A 22796-nucleotide genomic window follows, 5' to 3' on the forward strand; every position below is an offset into this window, starting at 1 on the left:
CAGTAGGTGACCAGATGAGCTGGGCAAGAGAATGGAAAGAAACAGCACAAACAGTGAGTGTCACTGGTGGGAGGGAATGTGTAGCTGAGAAAACTGAGGGTTTGAAAAGTAAAGTCATCTGCCCAGCAGTGTGGAAGAGCCCCAGGTAGAGCCAGTCCAAATTCTGTGACGCTCAGCACTGTGGGTGGTTTTGAATTTTCCGCTCAGTCTCATTGCATCACTGCTGTTAGAGCCCAGTTCATCACTTATGACCTATCCAGTAAATCAATAATGTCATTTTTATATAAAATACCTAATTTTCAGATAATCTTATTTCAGACCGTCTTTGGACTACTAGTGTCCAGATAGCCTATTTCATCTCATTCCATTTATTTATTTATATTGAGATATAATTTATATACCCTATAATTCACCATTTTAAAGTGTACAAGTCAGTGTTTTTTAGTGTACTCAGAAAGCTGTGCAACCATCACCAATATCTATTTCCAAAATATTTTCAGCACCCCAGAAGGAAACCTGGAATCCATTAGCAGTCACTCCCTGCTCCTCCCTAACCCCAGCTCCTCTCAGTCACTAATTTACTTTCTGTCTTCATGGATTTGCTTATTCTGACCATTTCATGTAAATGCAGTCGTACAGTGTGTTGTCTTTTGTGTCTGGCTTTTTTTTTTTTTTTTTTTTTTTTTGCTGTACGCGGGCCTCTCACTGCTGTGGCCTCTCCCGTTGCGGAGCACAGGCTCCGGATGCGCAGGCTCAGCGGCCATGGCTCACGGGCCCAGCCGCTCCGCGGCATATGGGATCCTCCCAGACCGGGGCACGAACCCGTATCCCCTGCATCGGCAGGCGGACTCTCAACCACTGCGCCACCAGGGAGGCCCTGTGTCTGGCTTCTTTGCTTAGCACAATGTTTTCAGGATTCATCCATGCTGTACAACGTCTCACTACTTCATTCCTTCTTATGACTGATCGTATTCCATCGTGTGGATATAGGTTTTATGTATGCATTCATCATCAGTTGGTGTATAACTGGATTGTTTCCACTTTGGGGCTGTTATGAACAATGCTGCTATGAACATTTACATACAAGTTTTTGTATGAACATATATTTTCAGTTCTCTTCAGTACATACTTAGGAGTGGAATGACAGGTCATTGTGGTAACTCTACGTTTGACATTTTGAGGAACTGTCAGACTTTTCAAAAGTGACTGTACCAGTTTATATTCCCATCAGTAATGTATGAAGCTTCCAGTTTCTCCACATCCTAGCCAACACTTGCTTCTTTCCAGTTTTTCATTATAGCCACTGTAGGAGGTATGAAGTGGTGTCTTATTATGGTTTTGATTTGCATTTGTTTAATGACTAAAGATATTGATCATCTTTCCCTGTACAAATTGACCATTTGTATATCTTCTTTGGAGAAATGTCTATTCAAGTGTTTTGCCCATTTAAAAATTGGGTTATCTTTTTATTGTTGAGTTGTAAGAGTTCTTTATATATTCTGGATACTAGACCCTTATCAGACCTATGATTTGCAAATATTTTTTCCCATTCTCTGGGTTATCTCTTTACTTTTCTGATAGTGACCTTTGATACCCCAAAGTTTTCTTTTTTGATAAAGTTCAGTTTATATTCTTTCTTTGGTTGCTTATGGCCTACTTCAGTTTTTAAACTTTCTGTACCCCATCTTTTCTTTCATCTCCACTGCATCATGTTCACTGTGGAAAAATGCATGCAACAAACTCTAAAATTACATAAATCTCTGCTCTGCTATCCATAATCTATAACTTCTTTAGGAATGATCTTCTCAAGTAGGAAGGAGAAAGGAACCAACACTGAAAGCCCCCTATGTACTGGGAACTTTGCCTGTGTTATCAGATTAAATAGGTGTGGGTACTATTATTCTTCTTTTACGGGGGAACACACTGAGATCGAGTGAGATTAATTGGCTTGTCTGAGGTTATACATCTGGTTAATTAGCATATTGGGGTTTATACTAAGATCTTTTATTCTACATTTAATGATGTTACTCAACACAGTTCTTTCATTCAACTGTTAGTTCTTTTATGACCATAGATATGCTGGAGAGATTCAGAGAAAAAGATGTAGGAAAGAAGAGCAAAGGAGATAGAGGAAATTTTAACTTACAAACCTAATCTAAATGTATATTACAAATACAGAAAAGTAAAATCTGCTGTACAACAAGAGTTCTTAGACTGGGGTTTGGGGATCCTTAGGGGGATCCATGGATGGGTTTCTCAAAATGGGCAGACTCCTTGAAATTGCATGTAAATATTTGTGTGTTCATTTTTGTGGAGAGAGAAGATTTGTAGTTTTCCAAAGATTCTTAAAAGTTTAAGAATTACAGCCAAGGAGAGGAAAATACAGACTTAGGAAGGAAAAGGCAAGTTGTATGTTAGCAATTCACCTTTTTCCATTGGACATGTTTTGGGTATGTCATGGTTTGGGTTAAACCTTCCCATAGGGTTTCAAATAATTTGTTTTAGATTAGTTGTTTATACCTGGTTTAAGACTAGTTCAGTTAAACTTTTTTCCAAATGTTAATTTTTGAAGTGTCAAAAATTTTTTGTTAATGAGAAAATGGTAACAATCCTTTGTCTTTTGGTAGGTCAAATATATAAATTAAATTCCAGCATTTCCTGGTGGTGTTCACACATTGTAAAATACAACGTATGAGTGTAATGAGGGCATTTCTCAGTTATTTTCATTTTCTAAATGAGTTTTTAATTCAAGTTCACAATGATCTAGTCAACTTGACGTATACATAGGCCTCTCACAATGGCTTACATTATAGGTAGCCACGATGCGAACATCTGAACCTGCTAAACAGGTCTCAGTTCTAACTTAAAGTGTTACTTTTAAGGAGTTTAAGAAAAGTAAGATTCACAAGGCCTTTTAAGTCTCTGATTTTTCTTAATAAAGCTAATAGGCAGGATATCAACTACTAATGATCAAAGTGCTCACATTGATAGCCATTTCGAAAATGGGCTAGTGCATGAAGTGTGATAATTGCGTTCCATAAAACAACCTTTGGTCAAAGCTAGACTGAGACTTTCTAAGATTATGTGTCTTGTCGATATGTTCTTCTGATTGTTTTTAAGGGTGCTGAAAGTGTTCATGTATCCAGGACTTTGTCAGATTTTAATGGGAAAGTTAACAGTAATACAAAACTCTTACTCTTCTTTTGAAAATAACTCCTTTGTTTAAATTACATTCTCCTGTCTGTAGATGACTTTTGTGAAATGAATTGAATAATGGAAAGATGTTGTAAAAATATGTTGTAATCATCCAGGTCCTGCAGTGTAACCTACTTAGTATTTGATTTCTTCTTTGGCCCTAGGGGGTTATTGGTGAAAGTTAAGGTTGCTTAAGCCATGTGTGATGAGTAATGCACATTAGTTTTTATTGTCTTATATGGAAATGTGGAGACTGTTGATGCTTGAAGGTAATTAGGTAGTACGTAGGAGAAGTACCTCTCCTTTGTACTCTTCTACTAGCTTCACTTGCATATTACTGAGGAAACGCAAGGACAGTCTCATTTAAATGCATATGTGGGGCTTCCCTGATGGCGCAGTGGTTAAGAATCCCCCCGCCAATGCAGGGGACACGAGTTTGATCCCTGGTCTGGGAAGATCCCACATGCCACGGAGCAACTAAGCCCGTGTGCCACAACTACTGAATCCCACGCACCTAGAGCCCGTGCTCCGCAACAAGAGAAGCCACCGCAGTGAGAAGCCCGCGCACCGCGAAGAAGAGTAGCCCCTGCTCTCCACAACTAGAGGAAGCCCGCGCACAGCAACGAAGACCCAATGCAGCCAAAAATAAATAAGTAAATAAAATAAATTTATAATAAATAAATGCATATGTGAAAAACTGCAGTGAAATTTTATTTTTACAAAAGGTTTGTCTAAGGTTGGAGGTGACAGGCATTTCTCAGTTTCATTTGTTACAGATAACGGATTAAATGGACTGCTTAAAAATAATTATTTGACATTAAATTTTGTTAGATGAGATTGCATTAAAACTAGTTATATTTTTCAACTATGTAAAATATAGGCATCTGAGAACACTTTATGATGTTTATCTAAAATATGGTCCAATGATATATGTCATTTGAGGTTTTGTTTATTGCAAAGTTGACTTTTACATGTTGGTGTTGGTAGCTTTTCTGGTGCATTCCAGGTCGATTTTGTGAGCACCTTTAGAAAGTAAGCATTTAATAAATGTTTAACAAATGTATGATAAATGTGCTTTATGTAATCTAAAGTATCATATAAACGCATATAACTGTCACCACTACCATATGTGTTTCGTAGATCAGAGGGGAGAATTTACCAAGTTTTTCAGTTTTGCAGTTTTTCTTGGCTCCCGCTTTTCAGGTTGGCAGACTGAGGCATAGGTTAGTAAAATTTAAGGGTTGACAGTACCAAAATTGAGGTTAAAAATGAACCCCCCGGGACTTTCCTGTTGGTGCAGTGGTTAAGGATCCGCCTACCAATGCAGGGGACACGGGTTCGATCCCTGGTCTGGGAAGATCCCACATGCCTCAGAGCCACTAAGCCTGTGCGCCACAACTACTGAAGCCTGCACTTTAGGGCCTGCGTGCCGCAGCTACTGAAGCTGGCACGCCTAGAGCCCATGCTCCACAACAAGAGAAGCTACCACAATGAGAAGCCCACGCACCACAAAGAAGAGTAGTCCCCGCTCCCCACAACTAGAAAAAGCCCACGCGCAACAACAAAGACCCAACACAGCCAAAAAAAAACGAACCCTAATTATCGACCCCATCATTAAGCCTGTATGGTCACACATTCTTTACCATAATAATATGGCTTGTTTTATATAAAAGAACAAGATCTTAATCTCCCTCACCTATTTCTCTCCTCCCCCCTCCCCCCTCGGCTCCCCACCCCTTTGGCAACCACCTGTTTGTTCTCTGTATCTGTGACTCTGTTTCTGGTTTGTTGTTTGCTTGTTTTGTTTTTTAGATTCCACATATAAGTGAAATCATACAGTATCTGACTTATTTTATGTAGCATAATACCCTCTAGATCCCTCCATATTGTCGCAAATGGCAAGATCTCGTTCTTTTTCATGGCTGAGTAATATTCCTGTGTGTGTGTGTGTGTGTGTGTGTGTGTAAATATATATGTATGCATACACACCGTTATCTTCTTTATCTATTCTTTTTTTTTCGGCCGCACCGCATGGCATTCAGGATCTTAGTTCCCCGAGAAGGGATTGGACCTGTGCCCCCCTGCCATGGAAGCGCAGAGTCTTAACCAATGGACCACCAGGGAAGTTCCTCCATTCAACTGTTGATGGGCACTTAGGTTGCTTACATTTCTTGGCTATTGTAAATAATGCTACATTGAACATAGGAGTTTTCTTTGGATATATACCCAGGAGTTGAATTGCTGGATCGAATGGTAGTTCTATTTTTAATTATTTGAGGAATCTCCATACTGTTTTCCATAGTGGCTGCTCTTACAGATTGCTTTTAAGGAAAAGACAGGACATGGTGAGATTTCATTTATTTTAGGCCTACTGAAAGTAGAACCTACTGTATTATCAAAAAAACAAAATTAAGGTTTTAGTGTGGACATGAGTCTTAAACTCAGTTTAACTACTCGGTAGGGAAATTAATTATTTCATAAGGAATGCATTCTTGTAGAGAACTTTTTAGAATTACAGTTTGGATATTTTTAATTTTATTTTAGTCAGTACTAATATAGGATTTAGTGTAAAATTGTTTGTGCTTTTATTTTGTTTTTATCCTAATTCCTGGTATTATTTTCCTACTCCTATTTTTTTGTACTTCAATTTCTTTACTTATTTTAAGTTTATTCTATTTTGCTTAATTGTATATCTGTTTTATCATATATATGTTTCAAAGATATACTTGCATATAGGTCTACAGTTGTTTGCTGTCATGTAATTTGACCCCTAAAACGCAACTCTAATTATATTAGTTCCTTCCTTAAAAACCTTTGATGCTCTATCTTGTCATCCATATTAACTACAAACTCTTCAGTCGAGCCTTCAAGGTTGGCCACAGTATGGCAATAACTCACCTGTTGGGACTTCCCTGGTGGCTCAGTGGTTGGGAGTCTGTCTGCCAGTGCAGGGGACACAGGTTCGAGCCCTGGTCTGGGACGATCCCACATGTCGCAGAGCAACTAAGCCCGTGTGCCACAACTGCTGAGCCTGCGCTCTAGAGCCCATGAGCCACAGCTACTGAGCTCGCGTGCTGCATCTACTGAAGCCCATGCGCCTAGAGCCAATGCTCCACGTTAGGAGAGGCCACCACAATGAGAAGCCCGTGCACCACAACAAAGAGTAGCCCCCGCTCGCCACAACTAGAGAAAGCCCGCGTGCAGCAACAAAGACCCCAACACAGCCAAAAATAAATAAATAAATAAATTTATTTTAAAAAAATAATAATAACTCACCTATCTTGCCACCTCTCCCTTCCTCAAGCCCTATATTCTAGCAAAACTAAACAGCTTACACGGTCTCTTGTTTAAGAATATACCTCACTATTACCCCATTCTAATTTCACTTTACTAGAAGTGACTTTTTCTGCCTTCATTTCTGCCAGTCTAAAACCTGCCTGCCCTTTATGTTTTCCTGAAATGTACTATCCTTCACAAAACTTTTACTGATTTTCCCACCTGCATGCAGTGTCTCTTCCAAACTTTCGGATTTCTAGTTTTGTTTTGTTTTTTTACTCATAGTAAGCACATAGTTAGTAGTTGTTAAATAATTACCTGACCATCCAAAGACTTTGAGATTAGTTGTTATTTGACAAATGTATCACTGACATAGTTTCCTAATGAGAAAAAAGTGAGTAGCCTTCGGCAAAAGCAGGAAAGCTTTGACTAAAGTATCAGACCATTGCATTGCTATCACTGACCCAAATGTCATCCTGTCCATTCTTCCTAGTGGATCTTTTTTTCTTTTTTCTTTTGAAAGAACTTTGCTGATAGGCATTTATCTTTCCCTCCTTGATCCTTTCCATTTCTTGGTGGTTTTAGTTTTGGCCTGATCCTCATAGGTAGTTGTATGCTTTAGAAACCTCTCCATTCAGCAGGACCAGGGTCTGGCAGTACATGGGTGGTTTGAGCTTTGGAAACAGGTCAGAGGCCATGGCTCTGAAGGAGTGGAATAAGCAGAGATATCAGACTGATACACCTTACCAGGTTGCCTTTTCAACTTGCAAAGACTCGTCCAAAATAGGGTCTTTTTAACATACAAGGAGGATGCATAGGTACATATTTTAATAGAAAAAAAATTAAATTTGTTGAAATTAGCTATTAAAACTTCTCAGGGAACAAAATTGTTTTCCTTTTAAAACTAATAAACACTCTTGAAGACTGCATAATCTTATTTTGTAGTCCACTTGGGGGAAAAATGGCATTGAAAAAAAGCACATTCTGGAAGCTGTACTTTACTATCTGTATATATGCTGTCATATTTTCTAACTTTTTTTAAAAAAACTGTATTTTCTTCCCAGTAGCTGGTCCAGCTTTTACAGTACTAGGACTGACCGCTTCTCAGCTGGTGAACCCCTGACACACAGACCACGTTTTCCCCCAAGTTGTGTACACTAATTATAGCAAGACACTAAGGAATGACCCACTTCATTTTGGAATTTATTTTATGACACTTCAGACAATTATCTCGAAGAACAGATGAACTTGTGTTGTTTTAATACCATAGAGAGATGAATTTAAGCAGCTTTAAATATTGAGGGTTATTTCTTATTTGCCTCTCTGTCTCTCTCAGGTTCTTAGAGCTCAAAATATTCACTTAGAGAGTCTTCTAAAAAACTAAGATGATTTGTAATAAGTAAGTTAGAACTGAGGATACGCATGAAGAGTTGGATAATGGAACATGGAAGATTCTAATTTCCCTAATGTGGTTTTGGTATTGTAAAGGTTACTCTGTTGTGCCCTTAGGAGATATTTTAAGTTTTCTGGAAAGGGAATAAAGAAAGATTATCACCAAAACTCAGACAAGGGAAAAGGTGCCAAAACCAAATGAAGAAAGTAAAATGTGGGCAGAATGCCCATGTGTGTCTCAAAGTGAACAATTAGATTGTGTCTTTTATTGTGACAGTGTGATTTATTGGTGTTTCTATGAGCCTTCCTGATTTTAATAGTGGTGAGATGTCACTTTCAGGTTCATATGGGGGGACTTCCCTGGCAGTCCAGTGCTTAAGACTCTGCTCTTCCACTGCAGGTTCATATGGTAATCCTATATATGTGTACATCATTTAAAATCATATAAAGCAAAAAAGGGCGGATTTCCAGGTGGTCCAGTGGTTAGGACTCAGCACTCTCACTGCCGGGGCCCGGGTTCAGTCCCTGGTCGGGGAACTAAGATCCCACAAGCCATGCAGTGCGGCACAACCCCCCCCCAAAAAAAAATAGAATAGAGCACTTCAATTCTAATTTTTTAAAGAAGGAAAAGTCTTATTTTCTAACTTATTAAGTAGAGAATTCCCATGTGAATTGATCCCTTCGTCTGTCTGATTTTTAAACTTTTCACCTAGCAATTCTGTCTCTGCTGTCTAGCGTAAGACTGAGACCATTGATATATGTAATACATATACATATTCATAAAGAACTGCATTAGCTAGGTTACGCTGCAGCAACAAACCACCTCCCAATCTAGGTGGCTTAAACAATGAAGCATTTGTTTCTCACTACATGGCCATGATAGATCAGCAGGGGAGCTCTGCTCGTGTCACTCAGTGATCCAGGCTGATGGAACAACCACCTTCTTGTACACTATTGGTCACCATGCTAAGAGGGGAATGAAGTCTGGAGGGTCTCTCACTAGCTCAGAAGTGATTCACATTCCTTATTTCACAACATGATGGCCAGATGTAGTCACGTAGTGCCATGTAACTAGGCAGGGCCAGGAAGCACAACACTGCCGGTGCCAGGGAGACAGCTGAAAATGTATAATAAACAGCACTATTCTTTTGGTGACCAGATGTGCGATCTACTCTCTCTCACAGGCAAAATACACTCACTTCCTCCCCAGGGTCCTATCAAATCATGGCATCAAGCTTGAAGTCCAGGATCTCTGAGTGGTGCAAGGATGTGATGACTGGTGGTCTGTTCGTGAGCTGATAATGCACATAGTAGTCTCTACATCAGGCCCAGATGTTGCTCTTTTTGATCCATAGACTTATGAAAGAAATTGGCAAATGATCGGCTGCCCTCACATACAATATACAGTGGTGACTAGTGACAGGATGATAAAGATAAACACTCCCATTTGAAAGGGGGAAGAACAGGAGACATATAGCAGTCAGTGGACTGCAGCAAATTCTGCAATTCCTCTGAGCCGTCATTGAGAGGACCCCTCCAGGGATGGGTAATGTTCTTGAAGAGATCCTGACTTGGTTCCTTAGCTCACTTGTCTGTTCTTTCTTTGCTCCCCTAGCTCCATCTTGTTGGACCTCCTCCTCCTTTTTTTCCTATTATGTTCCTTGGCTGTATCCCAAGTGGACAATGAGGAATATACCCCTTTAAGGGGATGAACAGCTTTCTTAGTCCACTTCCTGCCATAGATGCTTGGGAACCCAAAGATTATTTTAAGAAGGTTTGAATAGTCATAGGCTCTCAAGCCCAGGCTGGTGGTCGTTTTGGCAGTGTAACTCTCAAAAACTTAGTTGGATTTTTACTTATTTGTTTCCAGTCAGCTCCATGTGCCCTAGCCACGTCCACCAGTCTTTTCTAAGCATACTTCATAGATTTGCTGCCTAACTCTGCATTATTGGTCTCATACTTCCTCCTTGACTTAATTTTGAATACAGGTATTTCTGCCATAATGCCATATATGCTTTCCTGAATTCTGCAAAATTGCACACTAAAATAAACAGGTCTTATGGGAAAAACAGGATTGGGCAGACCACTCAAAAGCTGTGGAACACTGTAACCAGTGCACTAATAAAAGCAAAATTAATTAAAATAAAAACAGTAGCATATTAAATCTCCAGTGGCATATGCACTCAGCATCGGTTGGAGCTTTACAGACTCAATCCCCTGGGTGCTTGTTTCCTCCTCTGAGATTTTGGGGTCTTGAAGACATTTACGTATAGTAGAGACTAATTTCATTACAGTAAAAATTTGATCTATGGTATGGTGTATGCTTCAGCAATCAAAAACTTTCTTTCTTTTTTAAACACAGGAGGAAAAACATATACCCTCAACTTCACCAGATATAAAGTGGAAAGTGCAGTGGTTCATGAAGCAGCTGAACCAGCCACAACTTGCATTAAAGGAAGGTACAGAAATGGGATGTTTAGCTTTTTTCTTAGTGTTTTCATATATTGCTAAAGCTTTCTTTTTAATTTGGGAAAGCTTTCTCCTGATCACTTCAAACAGGAAAATTTCGTATAAACCAACATGACTTCTGTGTTACATTGACATCATCTCCCTATTTACTAATAGCATTTGAACTAATTCACATCACAAAGAAACGTGCTTTGTAGCAAAACAGACTAAGAGACTGCTTTGGTGAGAGAACCTCTCTTTAGTCTCTTTTTAGAAAAGCTATTTTATTCAGCACTACCTTAATCAGTTGGGAGGTTTTATCAGTGGTTGTGAAGGCCAAAACTTTCACTTGATCCTTGCCTCAAGACTGAATTCTGATCAGCATTTGTAGCTCAGAGACCTCCTCAGTTGTCTGTTAAGCACTTGCTTCTTCTAACCCTACAAATCACTGACCTTCTGGACTCCTTTTTTCATGATTGGAAACCGACTGATTCTTTTCTGAATTCATCCTTTTCAAATAATAATTTGTCAAATACAGCCAAGAGCAACCAACACACTCTTTTAATAGTCCATTTTCCCACTAGAGCTATCAGTCTTTATGGCATATTAACTCTCTTCACCACTGTGCAATAGGAGCTGCTCTCCTTTTAGCCTCTGATAACTTCTTCCTTGCCTCCTTCTACCCAGCTCCTAAGCCTTCACCATATACTTTAGGTTTTTTGGTGAAGCAGCACCACACTTCTGGATTCCACCTGTATCAGCTGGGAGAGACCAGGTTAGGCTGCAGTAGTAAACAACACAAGATCTCAGTGGCTTTGTAGTGGGAAGCGGCCGCGTAGCACAGGGAGATCAGCTCAGTGCTTTTCGACCACCTAGAGGGGTGGGATAGGGAGGGTGGGAGGGAGACGCAAGAGGGAGGGGATACGGGGATATGTATGCATATGGCTGATTCACTTTGTTGGACAACAGAAACTAACACCTAACAGCATTCTGCAGCAATTATACTCCAGTAGAGATGTATTAAAAAAAAAAAAATCTCAGTGGCTTTGAAACCATGCTCTCTTTCAAATTAAATAAAAAACAAAACAATTTGAAGATCCACAGCATTATGCATATCCTGTGGGTCATGTTGTTACTTGGTGTCCCAGGACGATGGCAGTCACAGCAGTCATCACCTTACGGATTGCTGGTCCCCGTCTCGGAGGGAAGAGAGGTCTGGAGGGTCTCATACTGCTCGTCCATGTGTCACTTCTGCTCAGCTGTACTGGCTGGACATAGTCACACAGCCCCACCAACTACAGGGGAGGGGGCAGGGTCAGACAGTGCAAGTCTGTCATGTGCCCAGAAGGCCGAGGGTCCGGGGTATTTCAAAAGCACAAACTGACCACTACCACGGAGGATATCCTTTCATTTATGTTTCTTCGTCTTCATGATTTTGTTTTATTCCTATCTTTTCCTGGTTAATTGAATTTTACTGTCTCTCCCCCCTTGCTTAATTGGAGATAACTAATGTGGTTAAGTTTATGTACTGATACTTGTAGTACTTTGCATTATTTCCACGGGTCAGAAGTTTGGGCAACACAAAATAAAGCTACTATGATTTTCCTACTGAACATGCAAGGTACAAAACGGATGCAAAAAGTATGTGGTTACAGGAATAATTGAGTTTTAATTACTTTGGGATGTAATTTGTCATAGTAGAAATAGACCATGAGCTTTGGAGTCAGGCAGGCCTGGAGTCAAACATTGCTTCTGTCATTTAATAGATTGGTGATCTTAGACAAATAATTTGAACTCTCAGAGGCATAATTTCCTCTTTTATAAATACAAAAAAGTATAAATATATCTATTTGGATGTCAAGTAAAACATGGTGGCATTTATCACCATTTCTTTCTGAAATTCTACTAAAATGAAAGTAAAATAATTTTTTATAATTAATTAATTGATTGATTTGGCCACACTACGCGGCTTGTATGATCTTAGTTCCCCAACCAGAGACTGAAGCTAGGCCCTCAGCAGTGAAAGCACAGAGTCCTAACCATCGGACTGCCAAGGAATTCCCTAAATATTTTTTTTAAAAGAATAGATCGGGCTTCCCTGGTGGCGCAGTGGTTGAGAGTCCGCCTGCCGAGGCAGGGGACACGGGTTCGTGCCCTGGTCCAGGAGGATCCCACATGCCGCGGAGCAGCTGGGCCCGTGAGCCGTGGCCGCTGGGCCTGCACGTCCGGAGCCTGTGCTCCGCCACGGGAGAGGCCACAACAGTGAGAGGCCCGCATACCACAAAAAAAAAAAGAATAAATCCATAAGGAGAGAAAATGGAAGAGAGACAATAGCAGAGGAATGATAGAACTAGTTGTGAAGTACGTAATCCAGTCATATTAGTGTGAGCAATGAATAGTGACTTAACAAAAACGTGATGCAACTCTGGGGAGGATGAAGGGAGAGTTGGGAGCAGTAAGGTAAGCATACTATAGTGGGAGACAAGTGGTATCATCTAAAATTGAAAAAAAAAGTCAAGAAATAGAAATACAATCACAGGGACTTCCATGGTGGTCCAGTGGTTAAGACTCGGCACTTTCACTGCTGAGGGCCCAGGTTCAGTCCCTGGTCGGGGAACTAAGATCCCACATGCCATGTGGCATGGCCAAAAAAAAAAGGAAATATAATCAAATTGTTTAGAAATATGAAAGTAAATACAAGGGGAAGGGGATTAGGAACCAAGATGGCGGAGTAGAAGGACGTGCTCTCACTCCCTCTTGCAAGAACACCGGAATCACAACTAGCTGCTGGACAATCATTGACAGGAAGGCACTGGAACTCACCAAAAAAGATACCCCACATCCAAAGACAAAGGAGAAGCCACAATGAGACGGTAGGAGGGGCACAGTCACAGTTAAATCAAATCGCATAACTGCTGGGTGGGTGACTCACAGACTGGAGAACACTTATACCACAGAAGTCCACCCACTGGAGTGAAGGTTCTGAGGCCCACGTCAGAGTTCCCAACCTGGGGGTCCGGCAATGGGAGGAGGAATTCCTAGAGAATCACACTTTGAAATCTAGTGGGATTTGATTGCAGGACTTCGATAGGACTGGGGGAAACAGAGACTCCACTCTTGGAGGGCACACACAAAGTAGTGTGCACATCGGGACCCAGGGGAAGGAGAAGTGACCCCAGGGGGGTCTGAACCAGACCTACCTGCTAGTGTTGGAGGGTCTCCTGCAGAGGCGGCGGGTGGCTGTGGCTCACCGTGGGGACAAGGACACTGGCAGCAGAAGTTCTGGGAAGTACTCCTTGGCATGAGCCTTCCCAGAGTCCACCATTAGCCCCACCAAAGAGCCCAGGTAAGCTCCAGTATTCGGTTGCCTCAGGCCAAACAACCAACAGGGAGGGAACCCAGCCCCACCCATCAGCAGTCAAGCAGATTAAAGTTTTACTGAGCTCTGCCCACCAGAGCAACAGTCAGCTCTACCCACCACCAGTCCCTCCCATCAGGAAACTTGCACAAGCCTCTTAGATAGCCTCATCCACCAGAGGGCAGATAGCAGAAGCAAGAAGAACTACAGTCCTGCAGCCTGTGGAACAAAAACCACATTCACAGAAAGATGAAAAGGCAAAGGGCTATGTACTAGATGAAGGAACAAGATAAAACCCCAGAAAAACAACTAAATGAAGTGGAGATAGGCAACCTTCCAGAAAAAGAATTCAGAATAATGATAGTGAAGATGATCCAGGACCTCGGAAAAAGAATGGAGTCAAAGATCGAGAAGATGCAAGAAACGTTTAACAAGGACCTAGAAGAATTAAAGAACAAACAGAGATGAACAATACAATAACTGAAATGAAAAATACACTAGACGGAATCAATAGTGGAGTAACTGAGGCAGAAGAACGGATAAGTGACCTGGAAGACAGAATGGTGGAATTCACAGCTGCGGAACAGAATAAAGAAAAAAGAATGAAAAGAAATGAAGACAGCCTAAGAGACCTCTGGGACAACATTAAAAGCAACAACATTCACATTATAGGGGTCCCAGAAGGAGAAGAGAGGGAGAAAGGACCCAAGAAAATATTTGAAGAGATTACAGTCAAAAACTTCCCTAACATGGGAAAAGAAATAGGCACCCAAGTCCAGGAAGTGCAGAGAGTCCCATACAGGGTAAACCCTGGGAGAAACACGCTGAGACACATAGTAATCAAACAGGCAAAAATTTAAAACAAAGAAAAATTATTGAAAGCAGCAAGGGAAAAATGACAAATAACATACAAGGGAACTACCATAAGGTTAGCAGCTGATTTCTCAGCAGAAACTCTACAAGCCAGAAGGGAGTGGCATGATATACTTAAAGTGATGAAAGGGAAGAACCTACAACCAAGATTACTCTACCAGGCAAGGATCTCATTCCGATTCAATGGAGAAATCAAAAGCTTTACAGACACGCTAAAGCTAAGAGAATTCAGCACCACCAAACCAGCTCTACAACAAATGCTAAAGGAACTTCTCTAAGTGGGAAACACAAGAGAAGAAAAGGACCTACAAAAACAAACACAAAACAATTAAGAAAATGGTAATAGGAACATACATATTGATAATTACCTTAAACGTGAATGGATTAAGTGCTCCAACCAAAAGACACGGGCTTGCTGAATGGATACAAAAACAAGACCCATCTATATGCTGTCTACAGGAGACCCACTTCAGACCTAGGGATACATACAGACTGAAAGTGAGGGATGAAAAAAGGTACTCCATGCAAATGGATATCAAAAGAAAGCTGGAGTAGCAATACTCATATCAGATAAAATAGACTTTAAAAAAGAACATTACAAGAGACAAGGAAGGACACTACATAATGGTCAAGGGATCAATCCAAGAAGAAGGTATAACAATTATAAATATATATGCACCCAACATAGGAGCACCTCAATACATAAGGAAACTGCTAACAGCTATAAAAGAGGAAATCGACAGTAACACAGTAATAGTGGGGGACTTTAACACCTTACTTACACCAATAGATCATCCAAAATGAAAATAAATAAGGAAACAGAAGCTTTAAATGACACAACAGACCAGACAGATTTAATTGATATTTATAGGACATTCTGTCCAAAAACAGCAGATTACACTTTCTTATCAAGTGTGCATGGAACATTCTCCAGGATAGATCACATCTTGGGTCACAAATCAAGCCACAGTAAATTTAAGAAAATTGAAATCATATCAAGCACTTTTTCTGACCACAATGCTATGAGATTCGAAATGAATTACAGAACTTCCCTGGTGGCGCAGTGGTTAGGAATCCGCCTGCCAGTGCAGGGGACACGGGTTCGAGCCCTGGTCTGGGAAGATCCCACATGCCGTGGAGCAACTAAGCCCATGCACCACAACTACGGAGCCTGCGCTCTAGAGCCCGTGAGGCACAACTACTGAGCCCGAGTGCCACAACTGCTGAAGCCCATGCACCTAAAGCCCATGCTCTGCAACAAGAGAAGCCACCCAATGAGAAGCCCGTGAACCGCAACTAAGAGTAGCCCCCACTTGCCGCAACTAGAGAAAGCCCGCGTGCAGCAACAAAGACTCAAGACAGCCAAAAAAATAAATTAATTTTTAAAAAAAGATGAGTTACAGGGGAAAAAAATGTAAAAAACACAAACACATGGAGGCTAAACAATATGTTACTAAATAACCAAGAGATCACTGAAGATATCAAAGAGGAAATCAAAAAATGCCTAGAGACAAATGACAATGAAAACATGATGATTCAAAACCTATGGGATGGGCTTCCCTGGTGGCGCAGTGGTTGAGAGTCCGCCTGCCGATGCAGGGGACACGGGTTCGTGCCCCTGTCTGGGAAGATCCCACATGCCGTGGAGCGGCTGGGCCCGTGAGCCATGGCCACTGAGCCTGCGCGTCCGGAGCCTGTGCCCCACAACGGGAGATACCACAACAGTGAGAGGCCCGCGTACAGCAAAAAAAAAAAAAAAACAAAACCTATGGGATGCAGCAAAAGCAGTTCTAAGAGAGAAGTTTATAGCTATACAAGCCTACCTCAAGAAACAAGAAAAATCTCAAATAAACAATCTAACCTTACACCTAAAGGAAATAGAGAAAGAAGAACAAACAAAACCCAAAGTTAGCAGAAGGAAAGAAATCATAAAGATCAGAGCATAAATAAATGAAATAGAAACAAAACAATAACAAAGATCAATGAAACTAAAAATAGGTTCTTTGAGAAGATAAACAAAATTGATAAACCATTAGCCAGACTCATCAAGAAAAAGAGGAAGAGGACTCAAATCAATAAAATTAGAAATGAAAAAGGAGAAGTTACAACAGACACTGCAGAAATACAAAGCATCCTAAGAGACTGCTACAAGCAACTCTATGCCAATAAAATGGACGACCTGGAAGAAATGGACAAATTCTTAGAAAGGCATAACCTTCCAAGACTGAACCAGGAAGAAACAGAAAATATGAACAGACCAATCACAAGTAATGAAATTGAAACTGTGATTAAAAATTTTCCAACAAACAAAAGACCAGGACCAGATGGCTTCACAGGTGAATTCTATCAAACATTTAGAGAAGAGCTAATACCCATCCTTCTCAAGCTCTTCCAAATATTACAGAGGAAGGAACACTCCCAAACTCATTCTATGAGGCCACCATCACCCTGAAACCAAAACCAGCCAAAGATACTACAAAAAAAGAAAATTACAGACCAATATCACTGATGAATATAGATGCAAAAATCCTCAACAAAATACTAGCAAACAGAATCCAACAACACATTAAAAGGATCATACGCCATGATCAAGTGGGATTTATGCCAGGGATGCAAGGTTTCTTCAATATATGCAAATCAATCAATGTGATACACCGTATTAACAAATTGAAGAATAAAAACTATATGATCATCTCAAAAGATGCAGAAAAAGCTTTTGACAAAATTCAACACCCATTTATGATAAAAAACTCTCCAGAAAGTGGGCATAGAGGGAACCTACCTCAACATAATAAAGGCCATATACGACAAACCCACAGCAAACATCATTCTCAATGGTGAAAAACTGAAAGCATTTCCTCTAAGATCAGGAACAAGACAAGGATGTTCACTCTCATGACTATCATTCAACATAGTTTTGGAAGTCCTAGCCACGGCAATCAGAGAAGAAAAAGAAATAAAAGGAATACAAATTGGAAAAGAAGAAGTAAAACTGTCACTGTTTGCAGATGACATGATACTATACATAGAGAATCCTAAAGATGCCACCATAAAAACTACTAGAGCTAATCAATGAGTTTGGTAAAGTAGCAGGATACAAAATTAATGCACAGAAATCTCTTGCATTCCTATACACTAATGATGAAAAATCTGAAAGAGAAATTAAGGAAACACTCCCCTTTACCATTGCAACAAAAAGAATAAAATACCTAAGAATAAACCTACCAGGGCTTCCCTGGTGGCACGGTGGTTAAGAATCCGCCTGCTAATGCAGGGGCATGGGTTTGAGCCCTGGCCCAGGAAGATCCCACATGCCACGGAGCAACTAAGTCCGTGCGCCACAACTACTGAGCTTGCGCTCTAGAGCTCGCGGGCCACAACTACTGAGCCCGCGTGCCACAACTACTGAAGCCCACGCGCCTAGAGCCTGTGCTCCGCAACAAGAGAAGCCACTGCAGTGAGAAGCCCGCACACAGCAACAAAGACCCAACGCAGCCAAAAATAAAAATAAATTAATTAAAAAAAGAATAAACCCACCTAGGGAGTCGAAAGACCTGTATGCAGAAAACTATAAGACACTGATGAAAGAAATTAAAGATGATACCAACAGATGGAGAGATATACCATGTTCTTGTATTGGAAGCATCAGTATTGTGAAAATGACTATACTACCCAAAGCAATCTGCAGATTCAATGCAATCCCTATCAAATTACCAATGGCATTTTTTACAGAACTAGAACAAAAAATCTTAAAATTTGTATGGAGATACAAAAGACACCGAATAGCCAAAGCAGTCTTAAGGGAAAAAGATGGAGCTGGAGGAATCAGACTCCTTGACTTCAGACTATACTACAAAGCTACAGTAATCAAGACAATATGGTACTGGCACAAAAACAGAAATACAGATCAATGGAACAAGATAGAAAGCCCAGAGATAAACCCACGCACCTATGGTCAACTAATCTATGACAAAGGAGGCAAGGATATACAATGGAGAAAAGACAGTCTCTTCAGTAAGTGGTGCTGGGAAAACTGGACAGCTACATGTAAAAGAATGAAATTAGAACACTCCCTAACACCATACACAAAAATAAACTCAAAATGGATTTGAGACCTAAATGTAAGACCAGACACTATAAAACTCTTAGAGGAAAACATAGGAATAACATTCTTTGACATAAATGACAGCAAGATCTTTTTTGATCCACCTCCTAGAGTAATGGAAATAAAAACAAAAATAAACAAATGGGACCTAATGAAACTTCAAAGCTTTTGCACAGCAAAGGAAACCATAAACAAGACGAAAAGACAACCTTCAGAATGGGAGAAAATATTTGCAAATGAATCAATGGACAAAGGATTAATCTCCAAAATATATAAACAGCTCATGCAGCTCAATATTAAAAAAACAAACAACCCAATCCAAAAATGGGCAGAAGACCTAAATAGACATTTCTCCAAAGAAGACATACAGATGGCCAAGAAGCACATGAAAAGCTGCTCAACATCACTAATTATTGGAGAAATGCAAATCAAAACCAATGAGGTATCACCTCACACCAGTTAGAATGGGCTTCATCAGAAAATCTACAAACAGCAAATGCTGGAGAGGGTGTGGAGAAAAGGGAACCCTCTTGCACTGTTGGTGGGAATGTAAATTGATACAGCCACTATGGAGAACAGTATGGAGGTTCCTTAAAAAACTAAAAATAGAACTACCATATGACCCAGCAATCCCACTACTGGGCATGTACCCAGAGAAAACCATAATTCAAAAAGACACATGCACCCCAATGTTCATAGCAGCACTATTTACAATAGCCAGGTCATGGAAGCAACCTAAATGCCCATCAACAGACGAATGTATAAAGAAGATGTGGTACATACAATGGAATATTACTCAACCATAAAAAGGAACGAAACTGGGTCATTTGTAGAGACGTGGATCGATCTAGAGACTGTCATACAGAGTGAAGTAAGTCAGAAAGAGAAAAACAAATAGCGTATATTAACGCATAGATGTGGAACCTAAAAAATGGTACAGATGAACCGGTTTGCAGGGCAGAAATTGAGACACAGATGCAGAGAACAAATGTATGGACACCAAGGGGGGAAAGCGGCGGGGGGTGAGGGTGGTGGTGTGATGAATTGGGAGATTGGGATTGACATGTATACACTGATGTGTATAAAATGGATGACTAAAAAAGAAAATGGATGACTAATAAGGACCTGCTGTATAAAAAATTAAATAATTAAAAAATTTTTACAAGTAATAAATTAAAAATAAAAAAAGAACACTACAAGGGGAAGGGAAGGAGGAACAGCTAAAAGGAACGCTTTTGTCTCAGGTATGGGACTCAGATGGGATGGAGCAGGCAGAGGATGGCTGCTGTTTTATAAACCTTGCAGTCTATTTGACTTGTAAAACAATGTATGATTTTTCTGAGTGATTACTTTGATAAAAAATTTAAAATAAGTTTAACAGTCAACCCCAAAGTTTTGTAGTGAATGTTAACTAAAAATAATAAATAATGAGAACCTTTACAATTCTGTGCACATAGCAGGTGTTCAGTAAATACTAGTTTCCTTCCTTTTGTCAATTAGATAGAGTATGTGCTTGCAGTGATATTCATATGACTCAGGGGTTAGGTGGTTGGCTAAGCAGCAATGTGAGGTATGTCACAAAGCAAATTATGTGCCTTTCTCATCTTTTTTTTTTTTTTGTGGTACGCGGGCCTCTCACCGCCGTGGCCCCTCCCGTTGCGGAGCACAGGCTCCGGACGCGCAGGCTCAGCAACCATGGCTCACGGGCCCAGCCGCTCCGCAGCATGTGGGATCTTCCCGGACCGGGGCACGAACCCGTGTCCCCTGCATCGGCAGGCGGACTCCCAACCACTGCGCCACCAGGGAAGCCCTCATCTTTTTTTTTTAATGGATGGTTTTATTTTTCTTGGAACCATATCAACCTTATGGTTACTGTTTCTTAGAATTTAGACTTCTGTGCAACTGACACATGAAAAATCACTTGGTTATTGAGTGGATCTAGAGGGCTATGCATAGAACAAATTTAAAAATACTTAGCAACTTTGAAATTACTCTAAGAAACCTGAAAACAATGATATCTATACCTAGATTATAAATTATTTAAGGCCAGTTACATTTCTCTCTCTTCTGTAGTTGTCAGTTAGCTGCTTTATTTTCCTAGTCCACAGTGCCTAGCCCACTACTACCTTTGTTCCGTGAGCTCTCACTGTGGTGGATGGTGGTGAGTGATACTGAAAAGAAAACCAGCCAGCATAAGGTCCTTACATGTTTCATGGACAACACATATTGTGTAACTGGACTGTAAACTCCTTGGGGACACAGACCATATATTCTGCCATGTCAGTACGTCCAGGATAATGAATGCTATGCAAAAACAGATATTCACTTAGTCATCAAATATACACTGAACACCTACTAAGTGCTGGTAGTCACTGTGCTAAGCTGTAAGAATACCTCAGTGAACTGGACAGGTAAACCCCTGCTGTCTTAGAATTTACATTCTAACAGAATGTTTGTTGAATTCATGTAATCCAGTAAAATGATGGCCCACATTGAACCATTTAAGCAGGATAAAGAATTGTATATATAAAGAGTTTAACCATTTTAAGATACGTTTGTTGTATGATGTCAGTGCATGCTATGAGAAGGAAATAAGAGATATCCGATCTTTTTTCTCTTTGCAGATAACATGCTCCACGTCGTTTGCAGCTTTCTTCAAAAGAAAAATCACTAGTGCTGTGCTCTTGCCATAATACCAAACCTTTTGACTTATGCTTTGGTGCTGCAACACTGGAAGAATTGCACACAGGTTCCAGGAATACCTTTTTTTTCATTTGAGTGATTCTTTGTGGATGGAAAAAGATTTGAGTCTTAATAATTACCTTGTTTTAAAGCTACTTCTCTATAGTCTGAACTGCTTAATAAAGTAGGCCACTTACCAATGAGCCACACAGTCAGTTCTTGTCAGGAGCTGGTTGAAAACTGTGCTGTGCATGTAGCAGGGATGGCACAAGAAGATAGCCGCCGTGGTCAAGTGCCGTCTACCTTTTATCATGGTGCCAACCAGGAGCTTGACCTGTCCACCAAAGTGTACAAAAGGGAATCAGGAAGTCCTTATTCTGTGTTAGTGGACACCAAGATGAGCAAACCACATCTCCATGACACAGAGGAGCAGCCATATTTCAGGGAGACGAGAGCAGTGTCTGACGTGCATGCTGTTAAAGAAGACCGGGAGAATTCTGATGACACAGAGGAGGAGGAGGAGGAGGAAGTCTCCTACAAAAGGGAGCAGATCATAGTGGAGGTAAACCTTAATAATCAAACATTAAATGTGTCTAAAGGGGAAAAGGGTGTCTCTTCTCAGTCCAAAGAGACTCCTGTTGTTAAGACAAGCAGTGAGGAGGAAGAGGAAGAGAGTGAGGAAGAGGCCACGGATGACAGTAATGACTATGGAGAAAACGAAAGGCAGAAGAAACAGGAGAAGATAGTGGAGAAAGTCAGCGTTACCCAAAGGAGAACGAGGAGAGCTGCCTCTGTTGCCACAGCTGCCACGTCCCCTACTCCCAGAGCTACGAGAGGTCGTAGGAAGAGTGTAGAGCCACCTAAGCGTAAGAAGCGGGCCGCGAAGGAGCCCAGAGCGCCAGCCCAGAAAGCTAAGTGCGAAGAGAAAGAGACTCTGACCTGTGAGAAGTGCCCCAGGGTGTTTAATACTCGCTGGTACCTGGAGAAGCACATGAACGTTACTCATAGGCGCATGCAGATTTGTGATAAGTGTGGCAAGAAGTTTGTCCTGGAAAGTGAGCTCTCCCTTCACCAGCAAACAGACTGTGAAAAAAATATTCAGGTAGGTTTCATCACCAAGAGGGCAAACTTTCCAGGATAGAACCTGGCTGTTCACACTCACCTGGTATCTGCCCGAGAGAATAAATACAATAGAGGCTGAAGGGACAGTTTTCACCAATTTATCGTTTTAAAAGCCCCTGCTTTGGTCTTTTCAAAAGCAGCCTTACAGTTTCTTTCAAAAGCATTAAATGTAACTGACGCTGGACTAGTGGGAACCCAGGTACATTGGAAGGGGGATCTGTTATAGGTGATTGACAAGGAGGTAAAGTCAACACCGACCTTGCACTGAGATTTACTCTTGTAAGACATGTAATATGATTCATTCTGGCATCTTCTCTGTCAAGGTGGGAGATACCAAGTCAAGGT

The 22796-nt window shown here is 40.8% G+C and overlaps 1 protein-coding gene across 2 annotated transcripts in view; it reads left to right on the forward strand.

Moving 5' to 3' along the window:
* Positions 1-22796, forward strand: part of ZNF652 (zinc finger protein 652) — a 65032-nt gene that overhangs the window by 26636 nt on the left and 15600 nt on the right. The window contains exons 2-3 of one of the 2 annotated variants that reach the window (XM_082603957.1): positions 10226-10322; positions 21272-22431. In XM_082603957.1, the coding sequence (XP_082460083.1) occupies positions 21529-22431 (903 nt within the window). In that variant the 5' untranslated portion in view covers positions 10226-10322; positions 21272-21528. The remainder of the gene's footprint in view (positions 1-10225; positions 10323-21271; positions 22432-22796) is intronic. The other variant, XM_082603958.1, reaches the window with a different exon arrangement.

This window comes from Mesoplodon mirus (assembly GCF_964341445.2).
Source record: "Mesoplodon mirus genome assembly, chromosome: 18".
Taxonomy (NCBI): domain Eukaryota; kingdom Metazoa; phylum Chordata; class Mammalia; order Artiodactyla; family Ziphiidae; genus Mesoplodon; species Mesoplodon mirus.